At 43.3% G+C, this 20319-nt stretch overlaps 1 protein-coding gene across 1 annotated transcript in view; it reads left to right on the top strand.

Moving 5' to 3' along the window:
• The window catches only part of INSR (insulin receptor), a 58127-nt gene that overhangs the window by 27706 nt on the left and 10102 nt on the right, over positions 1–20319 (top strand). Inside the window, exons 3-16 of the mRNA XM_062596543.1 lie at positions 5870–6185; positions 7802–7947; positions 8262–8406; positions 8659–8873; positions 10842–10968; positions 11592–11842; positions 12253–12420; positions 13193–13394; positions 17495–17766; positions 17989–18131; positions 19044–19203; positions 19359–19458; positions 19725–19792; positions 20011–20240. Coding sequence (XP_062452527.1) covers positions 5870–6185; positions 7802–7947; positions 8262–8406; positions 8659–8873; positions 10842–10968; positions 11592–11842; positions 12253–12420; positions 13193–13394; positions 17495–17766; positions 17989–18131; positions 19044–19203; positions 19359–19458; positions 19725–19792; positions 20011–20240 — 2543 coding nt within the window. The remainder of the gene's footprint in view (positions 1–5869; positions 6186–7801; positions 7948–8261; positions 8407–8658; positions 8874–10841; positions 10969–11591; positions 11843–12252; positions 12421–13192; positions 13395–17494; positions 17767–17988; positions 18132–19043; positions 19204–19358; positions 19459–19724; positions 19793–20010; positions 20241–20319) is intronic.

The raw sequence follows: 20319 nt of genomic DNA, 5'->3' as shown, positions 1-20319 counted from the left end.
AGAAAACCTTGCAATAACTTCGTTACATTGCATTAGCCTTGTGAGTGTTACAGCAGCTTCTCTAGAGAATGATGTAAACTAGCATGTGGGCGGCAGGAGCGCAGGGCTGGGTTGCGGTGCCCCGCTCTGCGCAGCTGGCAAGGGGTTAAGCAGTGTTTGCTTTGTGCAGATAGCCGAGTGGTTGGATGCCTCCCTGCACAGGCAGCAAATGCATTGGCTAAGCTTGAGGGCGGTGCTCCTGTCGCAGTTGTTTCCTGTCCTGGACTTCAGGGGAACTGGAGTCTTTAATTTCTCCTGATTGCCTTGTTTATAGTCAACTCCCCCCCCCCCCCTTATTTTATTTTTTTTAATCGTTCAGGAAAACAGACCTGGCAGCACAGTGAAGGTTCCCACTCGCCACCCTCCTGCGCAGCAGCCGGAGAGGAGCCGCTTGGCCGGGCTGCGGCCGGTGGCCCTGGCTGCACCAGAGAGAGGCCTGAGGGACTTGTGCGCTGGCCCTGCTGACCCAGAGCCACACAGAGCGAGGCTTCTGATTGCAAGGCAGAAAAATCATGTTGGTTCATGGTCTGAGCGGTCCCAAAGCCCTGTGGGAATGCCTGTCTCAATACAGGATACAATGCAGAATATTGGATTTCATATGTGTGGCTTAGAATTTCTTCTTAATAAAATATATACTTTTTATTACACCTGAACTACTGCCTGTTTGAATACACTATTCAGTTGGTCTGGGAGATAGCTATTTTAGTCAATCCAGTGGTAGAGGAACCCAAAGGAAAAGAAAAATCTACCCTGACCAATGTTTGTCCTTTTTTTTTCTCTGACAATTCACTGTTCTGTTAGCAAAAAGTGAGAAATAAAAACCTAATACAGATGTTTTTAATAACAGTCGGCTATTTGGACAAACTAGACACAGTATCTAGCCTAATTGACTTGTCAGTTAAATATGAGTCTTCTGGCTACCTGTACTGGCTTGGGAGTGTTTTACAGTGTCAGTGTATTTTGTTTTCACCTGAAGCACTGGAGGGAGCGAAGTGACGTGAGTGATCCACGGAGGTAGAAATTCCTTTGCGCTGACTCGCCTGCTGTCTGTCCCCCCAGCTGGGCCTCAGCAGCACGAAGAAATGTCCGTTTGAATCCATAATCAGAAAGGTTTGTAAAACGCATTGTTTCCCAAGTCTTCGGAGTCACTCTAGCTAGCTAGTTAAATATTTATTCACGCCTAGAACAACAGGTTTGAACCTCTGTGCCAGCTCGGTTTCTCCCCCGTCCCGGGCAGGTTGGTTGAGCGTTGTGCAGTTTGTCATCGCTGGGGTAGGGATTTTAGAAGCCCAGTTCCCAGGGCTCTGATGAGGAGGTTTATGTAACTGCAGTGAAGAACTCTGCTCTAGTGCCAGTGCTGTGGCATGTTTTTTCATGTAGCAGCTTTCATGGTATAGCATGGTGGCTTCTGCCCCTACCCCCAAATTAGTTGTTTGGTTACCTCTATTTCATAAGAAGTTCCAAGTTTCTTTTTAATTTTTCTCTTTTCTGCAAGGAAGTGAAGAAAGTTGCCCCCCTTCCCTATTAAGGGAGGGAGGGCTCAGCACCACGTTCTGCAAACTCTCAAGTCCCTCGGCAATAAGCAGAGGCCGTGGCTGCATGGTCGGTGCATGCAAGTATACGCAAGTTCCTCCCTAGGCCGCGTGCTCAGCTTGTGCTCGCGAAGAGGTGAATCTCTGTAAGCTGCTCTCAGCTATTTGGTCCACAAAACTAGACGAGAAAGTGCTAATGAGATGGACTTGGTCAGCATAAACTTAGTCTGTGTTGCCCTATGGCAAAAGGATAATGTTGAGTGGGAAAAGGGGAAAAATAAAAGCTGTCTGACCCATGCAGACTCTCATAACCTGGATCTTGCAGTAGGATTTGTACAAAGCGGTAGGGGATTACGCTGGAGAGGTGTCTACGCCATTTTCAGGTGCTCGTTTTATAAAATGCGTACTTCAACAATGTCTACGTGACATCTATTCAGGATCCTCTGCAACTTAAATTTGTGCAGAACAGTGCCTGACGATTTCTTATCTTGAGTGCTTAATGGAAAAATTGTTGCCTTGGCTACTTTACTCTCTTCAAGCTGTCTTACAGACATGAAAAGCTGTTAAAATTGTTCTTAACATCTCTTTCTCCGCTTCAAAAATAGTTTAGTTATATCATCTGAAAACCTTTAGAGATGAGAATTTAAACAGTTTCTGCTCCGTGAATATCTGCAGCTGTGTTTAAAATGTGTAAATAAGCATAGGACTTTAGAGATTGGCTTCCATTACAAATTACAAATACAAAAATATTCTGTGGCATAACATAAACTACATGCAACTGTGTTTTGCGTGTGGGCCAACTTTGCAGAATTATCTGTCTGATTCACTGCATCCTGAAGAAACAAGTGTTTCAGATTGCTTAAACTTTGTAGTCCCTAAGCATGAGAGGTACCTGGGAAACATCCTTTTGCCTTCTACACTGCAGTGAGGGCTGATGAGGAGCACTGCAGTCTGCACAGCCCCCGCTCATCCTCCTGCTCGCAAAAAGTTTTCCTCCGTGTTTGCTGTAGGAATTCACTTCCCGAGAGGATGCTGTCCTCTCAGGAGAGACTGGCCGGCGTGGAAGCCCGTGCGGGACACCAGTGTATCGGCGCTCCCTGGGGAGGAAGGGTGACCACGGGGAGATGCATGAGAAACAGCCCAGACGAGTTTTTTTTTTTTTTTTTTCCCCGTAAACCTTGACATGTTAGACTAGAGTTAGTAAACCTGATAGTGTTTTGGACTAAATTCTGGAATCTTCTGTCTGCATTTTGTTGCCAATATTTCTAATAAACGGATGGTTTACTTTTTTTCTTTTTTCTCATACTTGCCAGAGTAGTTCAGTTAGTACCAGTCCCAGGTTGTTTACTTACGTTTTAGGCACAGCTTTTCTTGATGTACTGTATTGCTAAATTTAATTATGAGTTTGAATTAACCCCCTGCCATGACATCTGTTGCTGGACTGCCTGCACCTTCTGAGGCCTGGTAAGGGATGTATTCCCGTGTTTTTAAAGCAAGCTTTTCAGTTTGTATTTACTCCAATACAAGGTATCACCTGCAAGTTGTTCCTATTTGCCTACTGCGCTTCAGTGTGTTACTATTTCTACGTGACAGGTTTGTAAGAGCTATTACTATAAAAGGGCAAATGCTCTGCCACCATAAAAGCAAATGAATTCTATAATCCACTTTTGTGTTTCAAGTTAATGGATGAATCTTGGGAGACGGATAGAGAAGATGTCTGTGCTGAATGATTGACGTGGAAGAAGTCAACCATTTATGAGATTAAATGGACCTACGATAGAATTTCAACTTTAGCCATTTCATGTTTGTTCAAAGGATTTATCAGGCTGGAACAAACCAGAGGTTGTTCCTTTTTACTATCCCATCTACTGCAGCTACTGCTGCATGTTCCAAGAATGGCATTAACTGCCTTGACACACTTAATTCCGCAATCCCTTTAGCGAGGGGGGGAGGTTCTTCCTAACCGCAGCTGGTGATTTGATCATAAAAACACTGGTGGCATGTTGTACTATGGAACCTGCATGCTGTTCATTTAGTTGAATAAAACTAGACCACATTCCAGTATTGGTCTGTTCAAGCAAGCTAGCCAAAAGTTAAAAATAACGTTTTAGCCCCTATACATTGGTGTGTCTGGAACTTCCCCAAAGAAAGCCCCTTCTGCTTCAACACCGAATAGCCCCAAAACTGAACTGCTTGTGCCGAGTGTTGTGGTTCGGCCTTTATTTTTAGGGGAGAAGGTAAGTGTGTATGTTTGTTTGGGGTTTTTCTTCTTGTGGTGGTGGGGTGTTTTGTTTTGGGTTTTTTTTTTTGGTGCAGTTTTGGTGCAGTTGACCAGCATGACGTAGGTCCTGTCAGTAGATACTGATGTAGATACTGGTGGCCGTATGACTGGCTGAGGTGGGCATGCCGCGTTCTGCTTCGAGCAGGTTTGATGTACACCCAGTGCAGGTGTCAGCAGGTGACAGCCCTCCTTTCGTTGTCACATCACCATCTGTAGGGTGTTGGTTTTGGCCTTTAACTCTTTTTGAAACTGGCCCTCGTAGGAGCCGCGGGGCAAGCCATGACCTGCAACTGCCAAGAGGAGGGACGAAGCTGCTCTGCTGAAGTAGATTGTCTTTCCAGTGAACATTGTAAACTCTAATTTGTGGCAACATCTTATATTGCTGCCTCTTTAGTCTTTTCTGGTACTGAGCACTTGCAAGAATTGCCATGAGAGCCCTGCGGTCTGGAGTAGATTTAACAGAGATAGGAAGGGGAATACGTTTGCACTTACTTTTCTGACCCAGGAGGTCTGTGTCCACCTGCTTTTAAACTACTGTCTTGTGAGAAGACTCCAGGATGGCAAAGCCTCTGTCAGGAGAAAGGAGAGATGGGCAAAAGAACTTGATTAGACCTCTGTCCTGTCCAAGGTAATTTCTTTCTAGCCCATGCATCCACCACAGACAGAAAGCCTGTGAAATTTTGAGACAACTGCTTTTAATTTGGTGCAGAGTTGCTTGGTCCGGCCAGCGCAGATGACAGGAGAGCTTACCTGGCTGCCGCTTTGTGGAGCGCGCTTAGGCAGGACACCAGATGGAGCTCAGACCGGGGCCAGATGCTCCTCCTGCTGACAAAATTCTCTTTTTTTTGGTGAGAAGAAGGTGATGTTGGAATTTGCTTCTTAGTGATTCATAACAGTAGTCCAGAGGTTGAATGCTACCATACAGTTAAATGTAGTCCCATGCCACCTTCCTCATCCTCACATTCATCTGTTTAAGTGAACTGCTGCATTAAAGATGTACTTGGCTTTTTTGGCTTAAACTCTTCTAGTGGTGTCTTCAGCTTTATTGTATCCTTCCTGAACTGAAATTTCTGTGGCATGTCCTGGATGAAGCAGTTGGGTTTAATTTGTTCAGGCTCATTTGAACAGTAAGCCTGAGTGTGAAGGTGCTGAGCAAAGGGTAAGTAAAGCGTCAGGAATGTGGTTCCCTTCCGAGCTTTCTTTGGTTTGCTCGGAGTCTGCTGCAGCTCCTCACTCCGTGTTAGTCATGGTGTTTGCTCTGAGCTATGCTGCAGCTTGGTTTCTATTTCAAAGCCCAAACCATTCATTAAAAGTATTGTGAGGCACTAAGTAATGGATAATTAAAAAGTAAACCATAAAAACCTCAAGCAATAACACTTGTGGGTGCTCTTCGTCTTGGGCTTCCTCAGGAGAAGCACTCGAGTATTTGTACTGGGTGCCAGGGCAGCAGGCTTCCCCCCGGGAAACCGGTGACAGGTTGATGTACAGGCAGGAAGGAGGCTCTGATAAAGCAGAAGGGTATGTAACAGTAGGGTTGGACAAGCACTATTAGCAGCATTGATGTGGGAAACTTAGTTTCTTAAAGTAGGAAACCAGAATCTTCTGGCTGAAGCTGGCTGTCCCAGGCTTGAAAGCTGTCACTGCGCGAGTCTCCTCACTCGTTCGGGGCTGCAGGCGTGGTGTGCGAGTCGCAGAGCGCTCCTGGGAGCCTACCAGTGCTGGGCACGTCGGTTCTCTTTTTGGAGACAAATACTCCAAATAATCTACTTAATTGAAACTTGAAGTGAATCGGCGAATTGTGAACTTGAATGGCAGGGTGCTCTGCACTGCGATAGTGTGATCAAAATTTGGAACTTGGAGTTGAAAAGTGGAGATGAGGCTGAGTTCTGCGCTTCATGGATGTCTCTGTGAAAAGAAGGATGCGAAGCGGAGTTGGACAAAATGGTTGCTAGAAGGCCCTCCTGGTGTTGCATCCTCAGGCTGTGATACTTAGTTTCTCTTTCTTTTCTCTTTGCAGTTTGCCCACCTGCCTGCAAGTCACAAGGCTGCACCTCTGACGGTCAGTGCTGTCATAGCGAATGTCTCGGCGACTGCACGGAGCCAAACAACCCTGAGAAATGCGTGGCTTGCCGCAACTTTTACCTCGATGGCAAATGCGTGGATAGCTGCCCACCCAATTACTATCATTTTGAGGGGTGGCGCTGTGTGACTTTCAGCTTCTGCCAGGAGCTACACAACAAATGCAAAAATGCCAGGGAGTCAGGGTGTCACGTTATCCACAATAATGAATGTGTTCATGAATGCCCGTCAGGGTACATCATGAATTCCAGCAAGTAAGTGCAAGTGTCTGCAACTAAACAAACCGTGCTGTAGCTTGGATATTGCTCAGGAGCTTTGTGCATCTCCCGCGTGGGTAGAGACGTTGTATTCTGTATCTGAGGGAGTTGCAGTGCTGGAGTGGCTGTGACAATTGTCCAGTCTAATTTAATTTGACTGACAAACTAATACCTTGTTAGTGCAAACTATTAAAGCAGATACATTTATCTACCCTGTCTCAGTAGTTTATTCTTCCTCTGCTTCGCTTGGCTTCCCTCCTTCCCTCTCAGGTTTGGAAAGGGAGGTCGAGAGAGGGCAAGAAAGAGCCTTCTGACTTGTTGACACTCCTCTTCCTGTACTTGAGGGGGATGAGGGAGATGGGGAATGGGGAGGCCGTTAGTAGCCTTGCTTCCCTTCCAAAGCAGACCTCAGACTAAAAGGCCTTCATATTTAGCAGAACAGGAAAAAGTTGAGCCTAATGAAGAGATGTAGAATGCAGAATATGCGTAGCATATATTGAGTGAATCATTCTCAGAATATCTGTCCCTCGTCCCTCCAATTATTTTCATTGAGCAGGTTCAAGCTGTGCCAGACATAAACAGACAATATAACAAACAACTACAGCATAACTCAAGGCGGGGAACAGCCATTCTGACTATTCCCAGGGTTTTTCAGCAAATGAATTAAATACTTTTTGCTGCTGAGCTGTTTATCGCTGAAAACTTTGCTGTTTGTTCCACAATAACATTATATATTGTGATGAGTCAGATTTCCTATGAATATTGGTAGCTTTTGTGCTCACATGTATTCGCTCCTGATAGAACAATTTCAGGGAATTTGCTCTAGCAGGACTTTATATTCTGTTTCCTGTTTTGCATTTCAAAAGGATGAACCAGCAGCCCCCAAAGTAGGTATGTTGCTTGAGTAATAACAGCCATCTCCTCTCTTAAATTTGCTCCAGTTTGCTGTTGGTAGGACCCCACAACACTACTCTGTGCTTTTCCTAGAGCAGATGGAGCATTTTTTTTTCTTTCTTTTTCCTCTCTGAACTAGTTGGAAGCACGTTCTGTGGTGTTATGACCAGGGCAAGCAATCATCTTGCTGCCATTTAAGAAGTATTTCCCCAGAGCACAAAGCACGTGCTTGCTTGTGTTTTTTAAGCAACTTGATGTGCAGTGCTTCGTCAGAGGGCATTCCCAGATGAATGCCCTGCCCTCTGCTCATCAGCTACACATGTAGTCCTCTTAGACTGGAGACTGGACCTGGGTTCTTAATCTTGAAACCACTGATACTTATAGCGCTGAACAGCAGCGTGGTGGATCAGCTACTGATAGTCGTCAAAATTGCTTTGTTCTGGTTTCTCTTACATAGGAATGGACAGAATGGCAAGGAGAAATTGTTTCATCTCGTAATGACCCATAGTTCAGATTGGAATTTGGAATGTCCAAACAATAAGAACAATTAGCAATTCCTCGAGGTTCCTAAGAGCCGTGTGCTGTGCACTGCAAGTGAATCCCTTGGCTCCTTGTCAGAACAGCATCTCTTTGAGCTGATTACTCTGCCTTTGAGAATTGCTGGAGATGCCTCGTATTATATTCTGCAAAAACATCACTTCTACATTCTTGTTTTTCAGCTTGCACTGTACTCCCTGCGCAGGGCCCTGCCCAAAGGTTTGTGACTATGGGAAAGAGAAGACTATTGATTCAGTGACATCTGCCCAGGAGCTCCGCGGCTGCACAGTTGTTAATGGAAGCTTAGTTATAAACATCCGTGGAGGAAGTAAGCTCTGTATGAGTAAGAGGGTAGAGGGCAGTGGGTGTTGGATCAGTGAATACGACACACTCCATGAGCTGGGGGATTTCTATCTTGCTTTGATCACTCTGAATCTTTAAGCGGTTCAGAAAAAATGACAGCAAAGCCAAGACTCTTGTGGTGTTCATTAGGTTTTTTTTATTTAATTTTTTTTTTGCTAATTGATTTTTGTAGTGTCATTTAGATTTATGTAGAGCCATTTCATTTAATCTGTTTGGGCTTTGATATCAGTGTTTCCTTCTGTTATCAGAAAGCTAAAACCGATGTTTTCCTCTCTATAGATAACATAGCAGCTGAGCTTGAAGCAAATCTTGGCTTGATTGAAGAAATCTCAGGTTACTTAAAAATTCGCCGGTCCTATGCCTTGGTTTCTCTTTCTTTTTTTCGTAAACTGCATCTAATTAAAGGAGAAACATTAGAAGCTGGGTGAGTTTCTTCAACAGATATTTTAATTTCGTACTTTGAAGCTTGAGGGAGTGCTAGTGCTATCTGGGTGATTTGTATTGGTAAACAATCTGCAAGTTATTTTAAAATGTTCTTCTGCCCGTGGCTTGCAGCCTGTTGGGGAAGATAGTTTGTATTCGTTTTTCCATGGTGTCTGGATCAGTGTATGAGAGGAGTTTTCGGAGGTTCTCAGAGGATCTCTTCTGAATCCATGTTTTCATTCTCTGCTTTCAGGAATTACTCTTTTTATGCCTTGGACAACCAGAATCTTCGCCAGCTTTGGGACTGGAGTAAGCACAACCTTACCATTGCACGAGGCAAACTCTTCTTCCATTATAATCCCAAACTCTGTTTATCAGAAATCCACAAGATGGAGGAGATCTCTGGAACTAAGGGGCGGCAGGAAAGGAATGACATAGCCCTGAAGACAAATGGTGACCAAGCCTCGTGTAAGAAAGTTTCTGAATGCAGCAAGACTTTGCATCACTCTCCTTTCCCTCTGTCTTTGCTAACCTTATACTCTTATTCCTCTCTGCCTCGCCTATGAATTTGTTTCGAGGGCTGTCCTTGTGTCCTTCTGGTAAAACACCAGTCATGTGATTTGCTACTTGCTCATATGCTGCAGCGACATTGTCAATATGCCATGAGTGAAAGTACTTACGAGTACTACATCTGGCCAGGAACTTGCCTCGACAGCTTTGGTCTTCAGTGTTTTTCTGTGTGCTCAGCTGTGAGTTTTTCAGGGCTGAGTGTATTGTTGTGTCTTGGAAGAATTTAGCACAATGTAACCTCAGTCTAGATCGGGACTTTGTGTTACGGCTGAGTACCTGATTAATAATCATAATTTTCTTTTAGCCTGTCATGAGGGGACAGTATGCATTCAGAACAAACATAGAGGAACAGCATTTTCACTCATCTCTGCAGCCATCTGAGGGAGTTGCTATGACAACAGTTGGACACATTTTTCCTACAATTTTTGTTATGCTTTTCAGGGGGTTTTAAGCTGGCAGCTTCCTTCAACTACAGCAATAAGGTGATGCCTGTGTCAGCATGGCTAAGGAGCAAACAAGCAGTGTTGCTTCCAGCATTCTCTTGCTGATGTCCTTCCACTCAGAGCGTAGTTGTGCAGACATTTATTTAGGCAGCAATGCTACCATAAGCAAATCCCTTCTGCACCCCCAACCCTGCTGCTTTTTCCTGTTCCATGCAACACATGATCCTCTTTCCCTGATTGGTGACAGTGCTGCTTAAACAGCCCCTTCCCCTGTTCTGCCCTTGCTGCTGTGCTGGTGCGGCTGTTTGTGAACAGACTTAAAAAGTGAAGATCTTTCAGCTGGATCAGTTTCCCGATCCAGTTTGACACATGCAGCCACGCCAGCACAGTGGGGAGAGGGGAGTGTAATCACCTACCTGAAACTGGCTGTACCACTGAAAAGCACTGGTAGAACCACAGCCTCAGGGACATCACAGCTCTAACTGGCAGAGCGAAGGGGGTACAAGGGATCGACTTTCTGTAAAAAGTCATCTTGACCTGTGATACAGGATTTGGGGTTCAAATCTTGCACTATCACATGGTTGTGTGCGCAGCTCCCAGGCCGTCTGGTTGCTTTGCTTTAAAAGCAGCAGGAGGAGATGGCTCCATTTTTCTTTGCCAGCTTTAAGTCTACTCTGCTGTGCTGTTCTCCTCGCCTCTCCCCACCAGACCACATGTTGCCAGTGTGTTTGGCTTTTTGTTTGTTTTTATGTTTCAAGTCTAGTTTTCACACTGGCAGCATCCTGTTTATATTAAAAAAAAAAAAAAAAAAAAAGCCAATGTTTGTTCTGGATGTGGTGCCAGTGAAATAAATGTTCTTCCTCCCTCGTGCAGCTACTGCAGGAATGGCAAATCCAATCAGAGCTATGCAGCTTGTCCTTCTTGGGCTGCTTGGACGAACCGTACCCTAACACTTCCCCTGAGTCTTGAAACTCCACCCTCCTGCAACTATTTGTCGCTTTTCCCTCCTGTTTGCAAAGGGACCATGCTGTTCCTGGGCAAGGCTGGGAATTCACCCCCTTTGAAGACAGGGGCTACACAAGCAATGTAAACCATTTTACTGGTTATGCAGATTGTCATGAATTTTAAAATACACTACTTTTAGATTTCTAGCTAACTAGAATTTAGTTCAAATCTTCTACAGGGTCATTTTCATAAAATCATAGAATAATTTAAGAGAGCAGTAACCTGTGGAGATCATCTATTCCAAACCCTGCCTCAAAGCACAGATAGCATCAAAGATAAGGTTTGAATGAGCAGCTCTTCTCAATACTAAAGTCCCCATATTCATCTGTGAAAAATAGAAAATTCTAAATTAATTACAAATAGAAAACATTACTTTTAACATCAACAAAATCATTGTCTTTTTTTTTTTTTTACATAGGTGAAAATGAATTGCTGAAATTTTCTTCTATTAGAACATCTCATGACAAGATCCTATTGAAGTGGGAACCATACTGGCCTCCTGATTTCCGTGATCTCCTGGGATTTATGCTTTTTTACAAAGAAGCGTAAGTGGAAGCTTAAGGAGAGGATACCTTTGGTGACCCGCAGTTGGGGTACAAAATAGCAGCCATGCTGGGCTTCCACAAATGACAATTGGGATTAAAGAGTAAATATTAAACCTGTTGTGCACACAACTATTTAGTCTCTTTGATTTTCTTTTTCTGGCTCTTTCACTTCAGTTTCCAGTGTTACCTGTTTATATAAGTGCTAATTAAGATTCCCAATTTACTGAATTGTATACAGTAAATATTCCTCATTTAAGAGCAGTCCAACATTAATTATTCCAACTGTTCTATACATCCATACATGCTCTGACTATGGGGGTATAGATTATCATCTTCCCATTATCTCCACAGGATGATGAGATATTTATTCCCATTTAAATGGGAACCATTCTTTAAAAAATCAAGGTTACCAAACTGATTTTCATCAATTCAGTTTTTTTCAAACTGAAAATAATGAGCCTGGATTTGGTTGTCTGGATTGGTTGTGGAACAGCTCCTGATTTGTGGTAGTGTTAGGAGACTGGGTTGCAAAACTCACTGTGCCTCATTTCCAGAATCCATGTGTTGTTCCTAAAAGCCTGAAATCAGGATTTTGTTAATTTGAGACTTTTTTTCCTTTTAAGTCCCTACCAAAATGTGACGGAGTTTGATGGCCAAGATGCTTGTGGGTCAAACAGCTGGACAGTTGTGGATGTTGACCCTCCTCCGCGGTCAAATGAGCCCAAAGCCCAGGCCCAACCAGGCTGGCTTCTGAGGGGCTTGAAGCCATGGACACAGTACGCTGTGTTTGTTAAAACCCTGGTCACCTTCTCAGATGAACGAAGAACATACGGTGCAAAGAGTGAAATTATCTATGTGCAGACCAACGCTACTGGTCAGTATCATTAAATTATTGTTGCTTTGCAAATAGAAAAATAGACCAAAGTCATCTTTTGACTGGTAATCATGGCACTTCCCACTGACATTGCTGCTTTAATTTCATAAGAGGATATTCCAAAGCAAATGGAAGAATGTACTTCCCTGAATGGGGGGAGGGTACTAATAAGCTGTCTTTCATCGCGTTTGCACGTATCTAAGAGGAGAGCTTGCATGCACACTGGTGTAACCTCCAGCAGGTTTACTGAGTGTCAGTGTGCCTACCCTGGAGTATACTTTATTCCTGAGGAAAAGAAAACTTCTCTGTGCCTGTCTCATGTTCTGTCCAGGCCTCACAGGGCAGTGAACCTGATCTCTATATCTCTCTCTCTTTTTTCTTTTTCTTTTTTTTGTTTTCCCCCTCTGCAGTTCCTTCAGTCCCATTAGATCCGATATCCGTTTCTAATTCTTCATCCCAAATCATTTTGAAATGGAAGCCCCCCTCTGAGCCGAATGGAAACATCACACACTACCTGGTGTTCTGGCAGCAGCAGGCAGAAGATAGTGAGCTTTATGAACTGGATTACTGCTTAAAGGGTGAGTGAGTGCTTCTCTGCGTTGGGCTTTCAAGCTTTCCGGGTGGTGAGACTATCTTGGCATTGTCCGTGGAGCGAGCTTTCAAACATCTTTGAGGTAATTTAAATGCCTAATTCTGCTGTTCTCAAGACTATTGTTAAAGAAACAGGCTGTGATGTAGCTGTGTTTTCCCACTGTTCAGTTACATTGTACATTAGTCGCTTCTGCCAGGTCATGTACAAAAGCTCTCCAAAAAACATTTTTTTACACGAAATAATCAGATATTTTATCCTTTGGGGATCTCCCATCTGCACTTATTCCTGTTAAACATGAGTAATAAGTATAAAAACAGCTATGAAGATAGTAAGATAAAATGTTATGGTGCTTCTGGAGAAGTGGCCAGGTTAACTTTTGAAATCATCCTGTGCCTTTGTTTTTGGAAAGCTTTCAGGATTAGGAGTTTCTTTGAGGACTCGCTTGCTGCTCTGTTTTCTGCAATGAGATGAACTTAGCTGGAATTCTGTTTGGCTACAGCAACATCTAACACCCTCCCTCCCCCCCCCCAAATAAAATAAAATTAAATAAAAAACTAGCATAGATTTGAATCAAAGGCCTGTCACAAGGGTAAAACCACTCGAGCTTGGATGTGAGTGTTCAGGATGCCCCGAAGTGCTATGACTCTAGCATACACCAGTTTTGAATCTTACCTATTAGCTGTTTTCCCGTGGTAGCATGAAACATCTGCTTCTGCCTTGTCAAGCATCAGAATAATATTAAATGGTTTTATCCATAGGATTAAAACTGCCCTCAAGGACGTGGTCTCCTCCTTTTGAATCCGAAGACCCTCAGAAATACAATCAAAGTGAAAATGAGGATGTCAGTGGAGAATGCTGCTCCTGTCCTAAAACAGACTCTCAAATACAGAAGGAGCTGGAAGAGTCTGCCTTCCGCAAGACATTTGAGAACTATCTTCACAATGAGGTTTTTGTCCCCAGGTACAAATAGCCAAAATTATTGTCTAAGTGGTGTGGGGTAGGGAAAGGTAATTAAGTATTAAACAAAAGTACTGGGCTAGACAGGGCCATACTGCCAGTCTCTGGGCTTCCATGAGGCTGTCTAGTCTAGCTGATTATGTGCATCTGAGACCTGGGAAAGCTGAGCACCTACAAGTGATGTTATTACAGATTTGGAAGATCCTGTTGTGTTTCCTGTCTCTGAATTCTCAGCTTGAGAATAAAGTGAGACTCCTCAACAAATGACTAAAAAAACTGTAGCTCATTTAAACTTATGTGATACCAGAAATAGCCTTTTTTTTTTCTTCCTCCTCTGTCTTAGAATTTTGTGGTCTAGCTTTTTATCAAGTTAAAAAGAAAAGAAAAAGGGAAGTTTACCATGCCACAGCCTTGTCCTTTAGTGCGGTATTTGCGGTCTTCCTTGCACTTGGTCTGGGAAATACCTCCAGTACCATGAGGAATGCAACTGCTGTGGGTGGTAAATGTCCTGTTTTGAATGGCGCACGCAGTGTCACGTTAAGTGGTGTTGAATATCTTCACACTTCATATGCGGCTTAGAGGAATCACTGGGAATCAGTTTAGAGTCGGTAATGATTTACCCTTGTCACTGTCATGTATTTTGTGCTCTAAATTTGTTGTTGGCTTACTGCGTTTAGCTAAGCATTTGTTTGCACCTGCTTGACAAAAGCCAAGTTACTGCAATGAACTACTTTTATTTATGAAGAGTGTGTTACTAGACAGTATCTCTTCTCTGTGAGCCTGGTTGATGCCTGCTGCTGTCACATGGGAGTTCATGCAGAGTCGCTCCTGTACTATTTCCTTGCTGTTAGTGTTTATCAGAACAAGTTTCAGTGTGCAGAATGATGCCCAGGATGTAGCATATTCAAAACCAGAGGAAAAGCAAGCCATATTCAGAAGCCAAGTTCCTCTTGATGCAGGCAGACAATTCTGACAATGTGATTTCTTTTTTTCTTGTCTTTTTTTTTTTTTCCTCCCTCTCTCTTTCTGTCTCAATCTTATTGTGCAGCCAGCTCAGGATGCTTCTCAGGCCAGTTTCTGGGGTATGTATTTTAGGAAGAAACCAATCACCAGGATGTGCCACCTTGTCAGCCTGCAAAGGAATAAATCTCCACTTCCCCTAGACAGATTTAGCATTTTAATACAACTCTATTATGATAAGGGAGCAGCAGAGATACTGTCCTGCTGACATGCAGCCTGCTTGTCTTTTCTGACAGGTTTCAGGCTGTGGCAAAGTAATTAGATTACTATGCCTTTTGCCAGCTCATAGGACACCCTATTTAGAGCCTGGCAACTGAACATGAAGCGTGTTTGACTTCAGGTTCTTTTTTATATTGCTTCTGGTAGTTTGTCAGCCTCTCTCAAGACACTGCTGTGGCCTCCTCCTGGAGGGGAAAAATAGAAAATAATAAATAAATAAAAGCCCCCTGGCAGTCCCTAGCAGGAATCTTAGAGATGAGACTAGCAAAGTGTGGGAAATGGCAGGGCTGGAGAAGACAGTAGAGCAGCTGAGAAGTCAGCCACGTATGTCTTGTCTCCTTATTTTCTGTGTACCATTTTTCTCCTCCTGTCCCGTTTCCAGCTATCTAATCCCTGTGCAGTATCCTTTTGGCCCTAGGCTCAACCTCAGATCTGTCATGCTCAGCCTCAGTCTAGGTCTGATCTTAGCTTACTTTCTCAGAACCCCTGTGGAAATCCCGGAGCCATTCTTCACCTTGTGCAGTGTTAATCAGATACTTTGAGAGTTTCAAGTCTTGTGGATTAATTTGATTTGGCATTGGCAAGGCAAACAAGAAGTTTCTAAATGCTTCTTGCCGTACCCACCTTCCCAGTCAGAGCTAGTGGGTGTCTACGCTACGTGCTCTGTAACATCCCTTTGTAGCTAACAAAGTGGCCATCAGAAGCTGATGCTTTGTTTCTTCTTTACTGTGTTATTCATTTTATCTTGGAAAGAATTTTTCACAGATTGGAACAAAAGGGTGATCAAACACTGGATCGGGTGCCTAGAGGCGCTGTGGAGTCTCCATCCTTGGAGATACCCAAACCCAGTGGACCCAGCCCTGAGCAACCTGCTCTGGTTGACCCTGCTTTGAGCAGAGGGGTTGGATTAGTTGGTCTCCAGAGGTTGCTTCCAACCTCAGCAACTCTGTGATTCTGTGAAAAGTATGGAAAGTGTTCAGAAGTAATACAGGTCCTGAGAGGCAGAAAGGAACTAAATGGCTGCTATTCAGAGAGCCCTCACACATGCTGATAGTCTCTGGTAGGAGGAAAAAGAATCCAGACCTGAGTATTTCACGTGACAGCTCACTAGAGCTACTGAAATGGCCTTGAGTCATAAAGTTGTTCTTCCCACTGTTGTTTCAGTGCAAGATGATTGGGAATACAGAGGGTTTGGCAAGAAAATTGCTACAAATCTAGGATAACAGATACATGAAGATCTGGATTTACAGCTTCAAAAGTTTTTCATGCTTTCTGTTACTCAGAAAGAAAAAGTTATTCTTGTTGTATTGCATCGGTGGCCTGGTTACTGTTTTACTTGTGAAAAACAACTCTTAAACATGAGGAATAGCTGAATCCACACTTTGTAAACAGTGGGTATAGCTCTGCTTTTAAGTGTAAACAAGATTCTGGTTGACCGTAAAGATCCCTTCTGAAGGAGGGAGGTGGCATGATCCAGACCTGGATCTTTGAACTCTGCCCCATCGTTGGGGGACTCTCTGCAGAACAATGCACAAGTCAAGATAACGGCAACTTAAAAAATGATGTCTCTGGAGTTAATTAGTAATTGCAGGAAGAGAAAACTAAAACCTGGAATGTGCTCTGTTGAACCTGCTTTTTGGCATCACATTTTTTTCTTTAGGTGGACAAATGTACTTACATTCTTGTATGCAAGGTGATGTTTAGTTTGAGGAAATCTTAAAATCTGCTTTCCAGTTGGCTGCATTTGTAGTTTGAGTGAAAAAAAACATCAGAAAATGGACCTGGGGATTGCAGACAAAGACCTGATCGATGCAGGCACCTGCTGTAGCTCTAGGTGGCCGGTCATTTGCTTGGTAGTCAGAGGGTGGCAGTGGAAAGTTCAGTTCAGCAGCAAAGATTTGCTTCAACAGCTTGTTACATTTTTAGAGACTGGAGATGCCTCAAGTGTGGGTTCAGTTCAGGTCACTCTTTGTACCCTTTAATAGCTGCACACATATGCACACACAGGAAAAGATCATCATCCTCTTAAAATACATGATCCACTTTTCCAATGGCATTAATTCCTTTTGTGTAACTGGATACTATTACCGATTCTCCAAGTTGCTTAGTTCCCAACCTGGAATGCCTGCTTGTGAGTGTGTTGCAGGAAGTAAAGCGTCACTGTCTTGATATTAGAACAAGAAATTTTGGTTTAGTAGTTGTTGGGCTTTTTTTCTTCAAATCAACTGAGTTTTTGAATGGTTCTTAGTTCTGCTGGATAGATTTTTTGTTTGTTTATTTAATGTATCTGACATTAAAGTTGGCTTGTAGTGTTCCCTTGCAGACAGGGAAGTTGACAAGATCACAATAGCAATTTTATTTTCATGACTGCAGAAACTGATTTCCAGACTAACGTGCAATAATTTGAGAGGCAATCTTTTATTAACAAACAGCACAATGAATGTATATAACGTGAATCTGTTTTAAATGTCGGCTGAAAAGGACTTAAAAAAAATAGTCTCTCATGAAAAGGTTAAAAATATCTAAATAGATGGAATCCTAAATCTGAATCTGCATGGTGGGTGCATTCCAGTGAGCTGTGAAACTGGTCTTATGCTGTCATATCTTCCTTATGTATATGCTTGTGCAAGGAAGGTGTCGCAAGGACACAGGAACTTAAAGCCATGCTCGTTGCAGGGTCGAGACAGATTTGTTGTTTAAAATAAAAGGTCTTGAATTTCTTGGTGCTTGTTGCCTTGTAAATATGAGGCTTAAATTTGAGTTTCCAGTTGTACTCTGAACTCTCCAATTTAACTCTTTCTTTTCAGATAACTTTGCATGCATTGAAGATGATAAATAACATTTCAACATGTAATTTTTGACAGGCCATCAAGAAAACGAAGAGACCTTGGCTCCATGGCAAACGCCACTGTGGTGATACCCACCATCCCCTCCTCTCCAAATGCTTCTGCAGCAGCATCTGAGAATGCAGATGAACAGAAACCTTTTGAAAAAGTTAAGTCTAAGGAGTCCTTGGTTATCTCAGGCCTGCGGCATTTTACAGGGTATCGCATTGAGCTCCATGCATGTAACCACGATGCTCAGGAATCTCGATGCAGTGTTGCAGCTTATGTCAGTGCCAGGACCATGCCAGAAGGTAATTATCTTCCCAAGCTTTTCTTTGGGTTGATGGAGGTGACCATAGTCAGAAGGTTGGCTGGCTTTCCCGTGGGAGACAGCTGTAGTAGAAAAACACTGTGTAAAGCTGGTGCTTTCGTTATTTCCTGATACAAAAGGATGATGTATTACGTACTGGCAGTTTTGATTTTTGTGAAAGACCTGAAATAAACACTATTATTAATTGTGACCTTTGTTCTAGCTAAGGCCGATGACATCACTGGTCCAGTTACCCATGAACTGGTTGAAAAAAATACTGTGCATTTGAAGTGGCAGGAGCCAAAGGAACCAAATGGTCTTATTGTGCTGTATGAAGTGAATTATGGACGTCTTGGGGAGACGGAGGTGAGAACTTGTGCTTGTTCCTTAGCTTGGAACGTTTGGAGGAGCAGCTCTGTGTTTCACTCCCGTCTCGGCAAGGCTCAGTTGGAGGTTGATACCGGGGAGGCTGGAAGTTGGATTTGTAGAGACCATTCTGCTTTTCTCTCTGGTTTCTTGTGTCACTTTTGGCATCATATCCCCTATATCATTGCTGGGATGTGGCTATGCATTTTCTCACTTTAGGATTAGCACTGAGCATGGCTCTGTAGTTGTTTTGGGATAACAGATGTGCTTCAAGACAATGTTTGCTGCAGTAATCATGGGAACCCAGAACTGTCCTGTCTTTGTTAGTCTGAGTGCATAAGGTGTTCTGTCCTTTTGGTTTCATTTTGCGTGAACCAATGTGATATAAAAATTTGCTCCTGAGCTTGTGTCCTCTGGAAGCCTGTGTGGTGACAACAAAAACTAAAAATTTCTCTCTTTGGTGCCTTTTAGCCAAATGGGATTATCTAATTTGCTAACTTTCTGCCTAGACTTGTCTAGGAGTTTCATTTCACAGAAGGACAGAAATTACAGCTCTAAATTTCGGTTCATTAAAGATATTAAAGAAGCATTGAGCAGCAAGAGGGCAGCTCTGCTGCCTGTGTGGAATGGCAGTGCTGTGTGGGTAGCAGGGCTTGCCAGCCGAGGTCAGGTTTCAGGGCTGAGGTATGGTACAGCAAATGGCATACGTTCTGTGAAATCTGAACTACTTAAACTATAAAATGCAAATCCAGGACAAAACCACTCTATTGGAATAGACTTATGCATGTGAATGCAACATTTGTGTGCATTTGCCAGTCAAGGAGGTGAGGAGGAAATCCTATTGTGCTGCTATAGGCCTCTGGATTGCTGCAGAGGCAGTGGAATATAGCTTCCTCTTCCCTCTGCCTGCAGGAAGCCCACTACTGCGTTTCCCGTAAGCATTTTGCCAGTGAGCAGGGCTGTAAACTGCGTGGACTGCAGCCTGGAAACTACAGCGTCCGTATACGAGCTACCTCACTGGCTGGAAATGGCTCATGGACGGAACCTACCTATTTCTATGTGGCAGATTATTGTGAGTTTGGATTTCCCCTCCTCCCTCCCCCACATTTAATTTCTGATAGAAACCCAGATTGTTGTTGGAAGATGGGAATTTAGTGGTGCACAGGGAAGTGTAGAGGGTCATTTTGAGGCCTGTATAATACATCTAACTCTCTCTTTCTCTCTTAGTGAATGCTCAACCTAATATTGCTGTTATAATTGTTCCAATCATTTTTGCGATAATAATTGCTGGAATTATTGGAGCTGCTTATGTGCTTGTGAAAAAGAGGTGGGTACACTCTTACATAGTTTTCACCAGAGCAAATAAAAATTATATCCAAAGATTTTGTTTACTTGTTTGAAGTAATTCTGTGTGGTATTGTCTTTATTTTCTATTTGGATAATGATTTGAACATTAGTTTAGGAAGTACTTTGTGCTTTTGGAAACTGTGCCACTTTGTATTTGCCGTATGCTTTGGGAATTGATAAGACTGTCTTAAATTCAAAAGTTTCAAAGTCTGCGAATGTGCTGAAAAGCTTCTTTATCTCTTCTAGACAAACTGAAGGACCAACTGGGCCGCTCTATGCATCCTCTAATCCTGAGTACCTCAGCGCCAGTGATGGTGAGCAATGAGCGCTGTCTGCTGTGCTGCTTCTCTGCTGTAGTCATTCAGACAGTGCTGCAGTATGGGGTTGGCTTTTTCCTTTATGGATTTTTCTAGCTGGATTTTTGAGCAGGTTATATCTACAGTGTCCTGTGGCAGTGCTACAGAAGCCTGCTACAGAAATCTTTTTCAAACAGTGCTCTCCCCATTCAGAAGTGTCTCCCTCTGTTCAACAGTTTATGTCCCGGATGAGTGGGAGGTTCCACGAGACAAGATCACTCTCCTCCGAGAGCTGGGACAGGGCTCTTTCGGCATGGTCTACGAAGGGATTGCCAAGGACATAGTAAAGGGAGAGCCAGAGACTCGAGTAGCTGTAAAAACTGTTAATGAATCAGCCAGCCTCCGAGAGCGCATTGAATTCCTAAACGAAGCTTCTGTGATGAAAGGGTTCAGCTGCCATCATGTGGTAAGCAGCACTGTGTGCCTTTGCATGGTTAGCAAATGAAAGTCCCACCACTAACACTCCTTTAATGCTTTCAAAGCTT

The sequence above is a fragment of the Rhea pennata genome, chromosome 27 (genome assembly GCF_028389875.1).
Source record: "Rhea pennata isolate bPtePen1 chromosome 27, bPtePen1.pri, whole genome shotgun sequence".
Lineage (NCBI taxonomy): Eukaryota > Metazoa > Chordata > Aves > Rheiformes > Rheidae > Rhea > Rhea pennata.
Note: the sequence above shows the minus strand (reverse complement) of the source record. Positions and strands in the feature narration are given on the sequence as shown.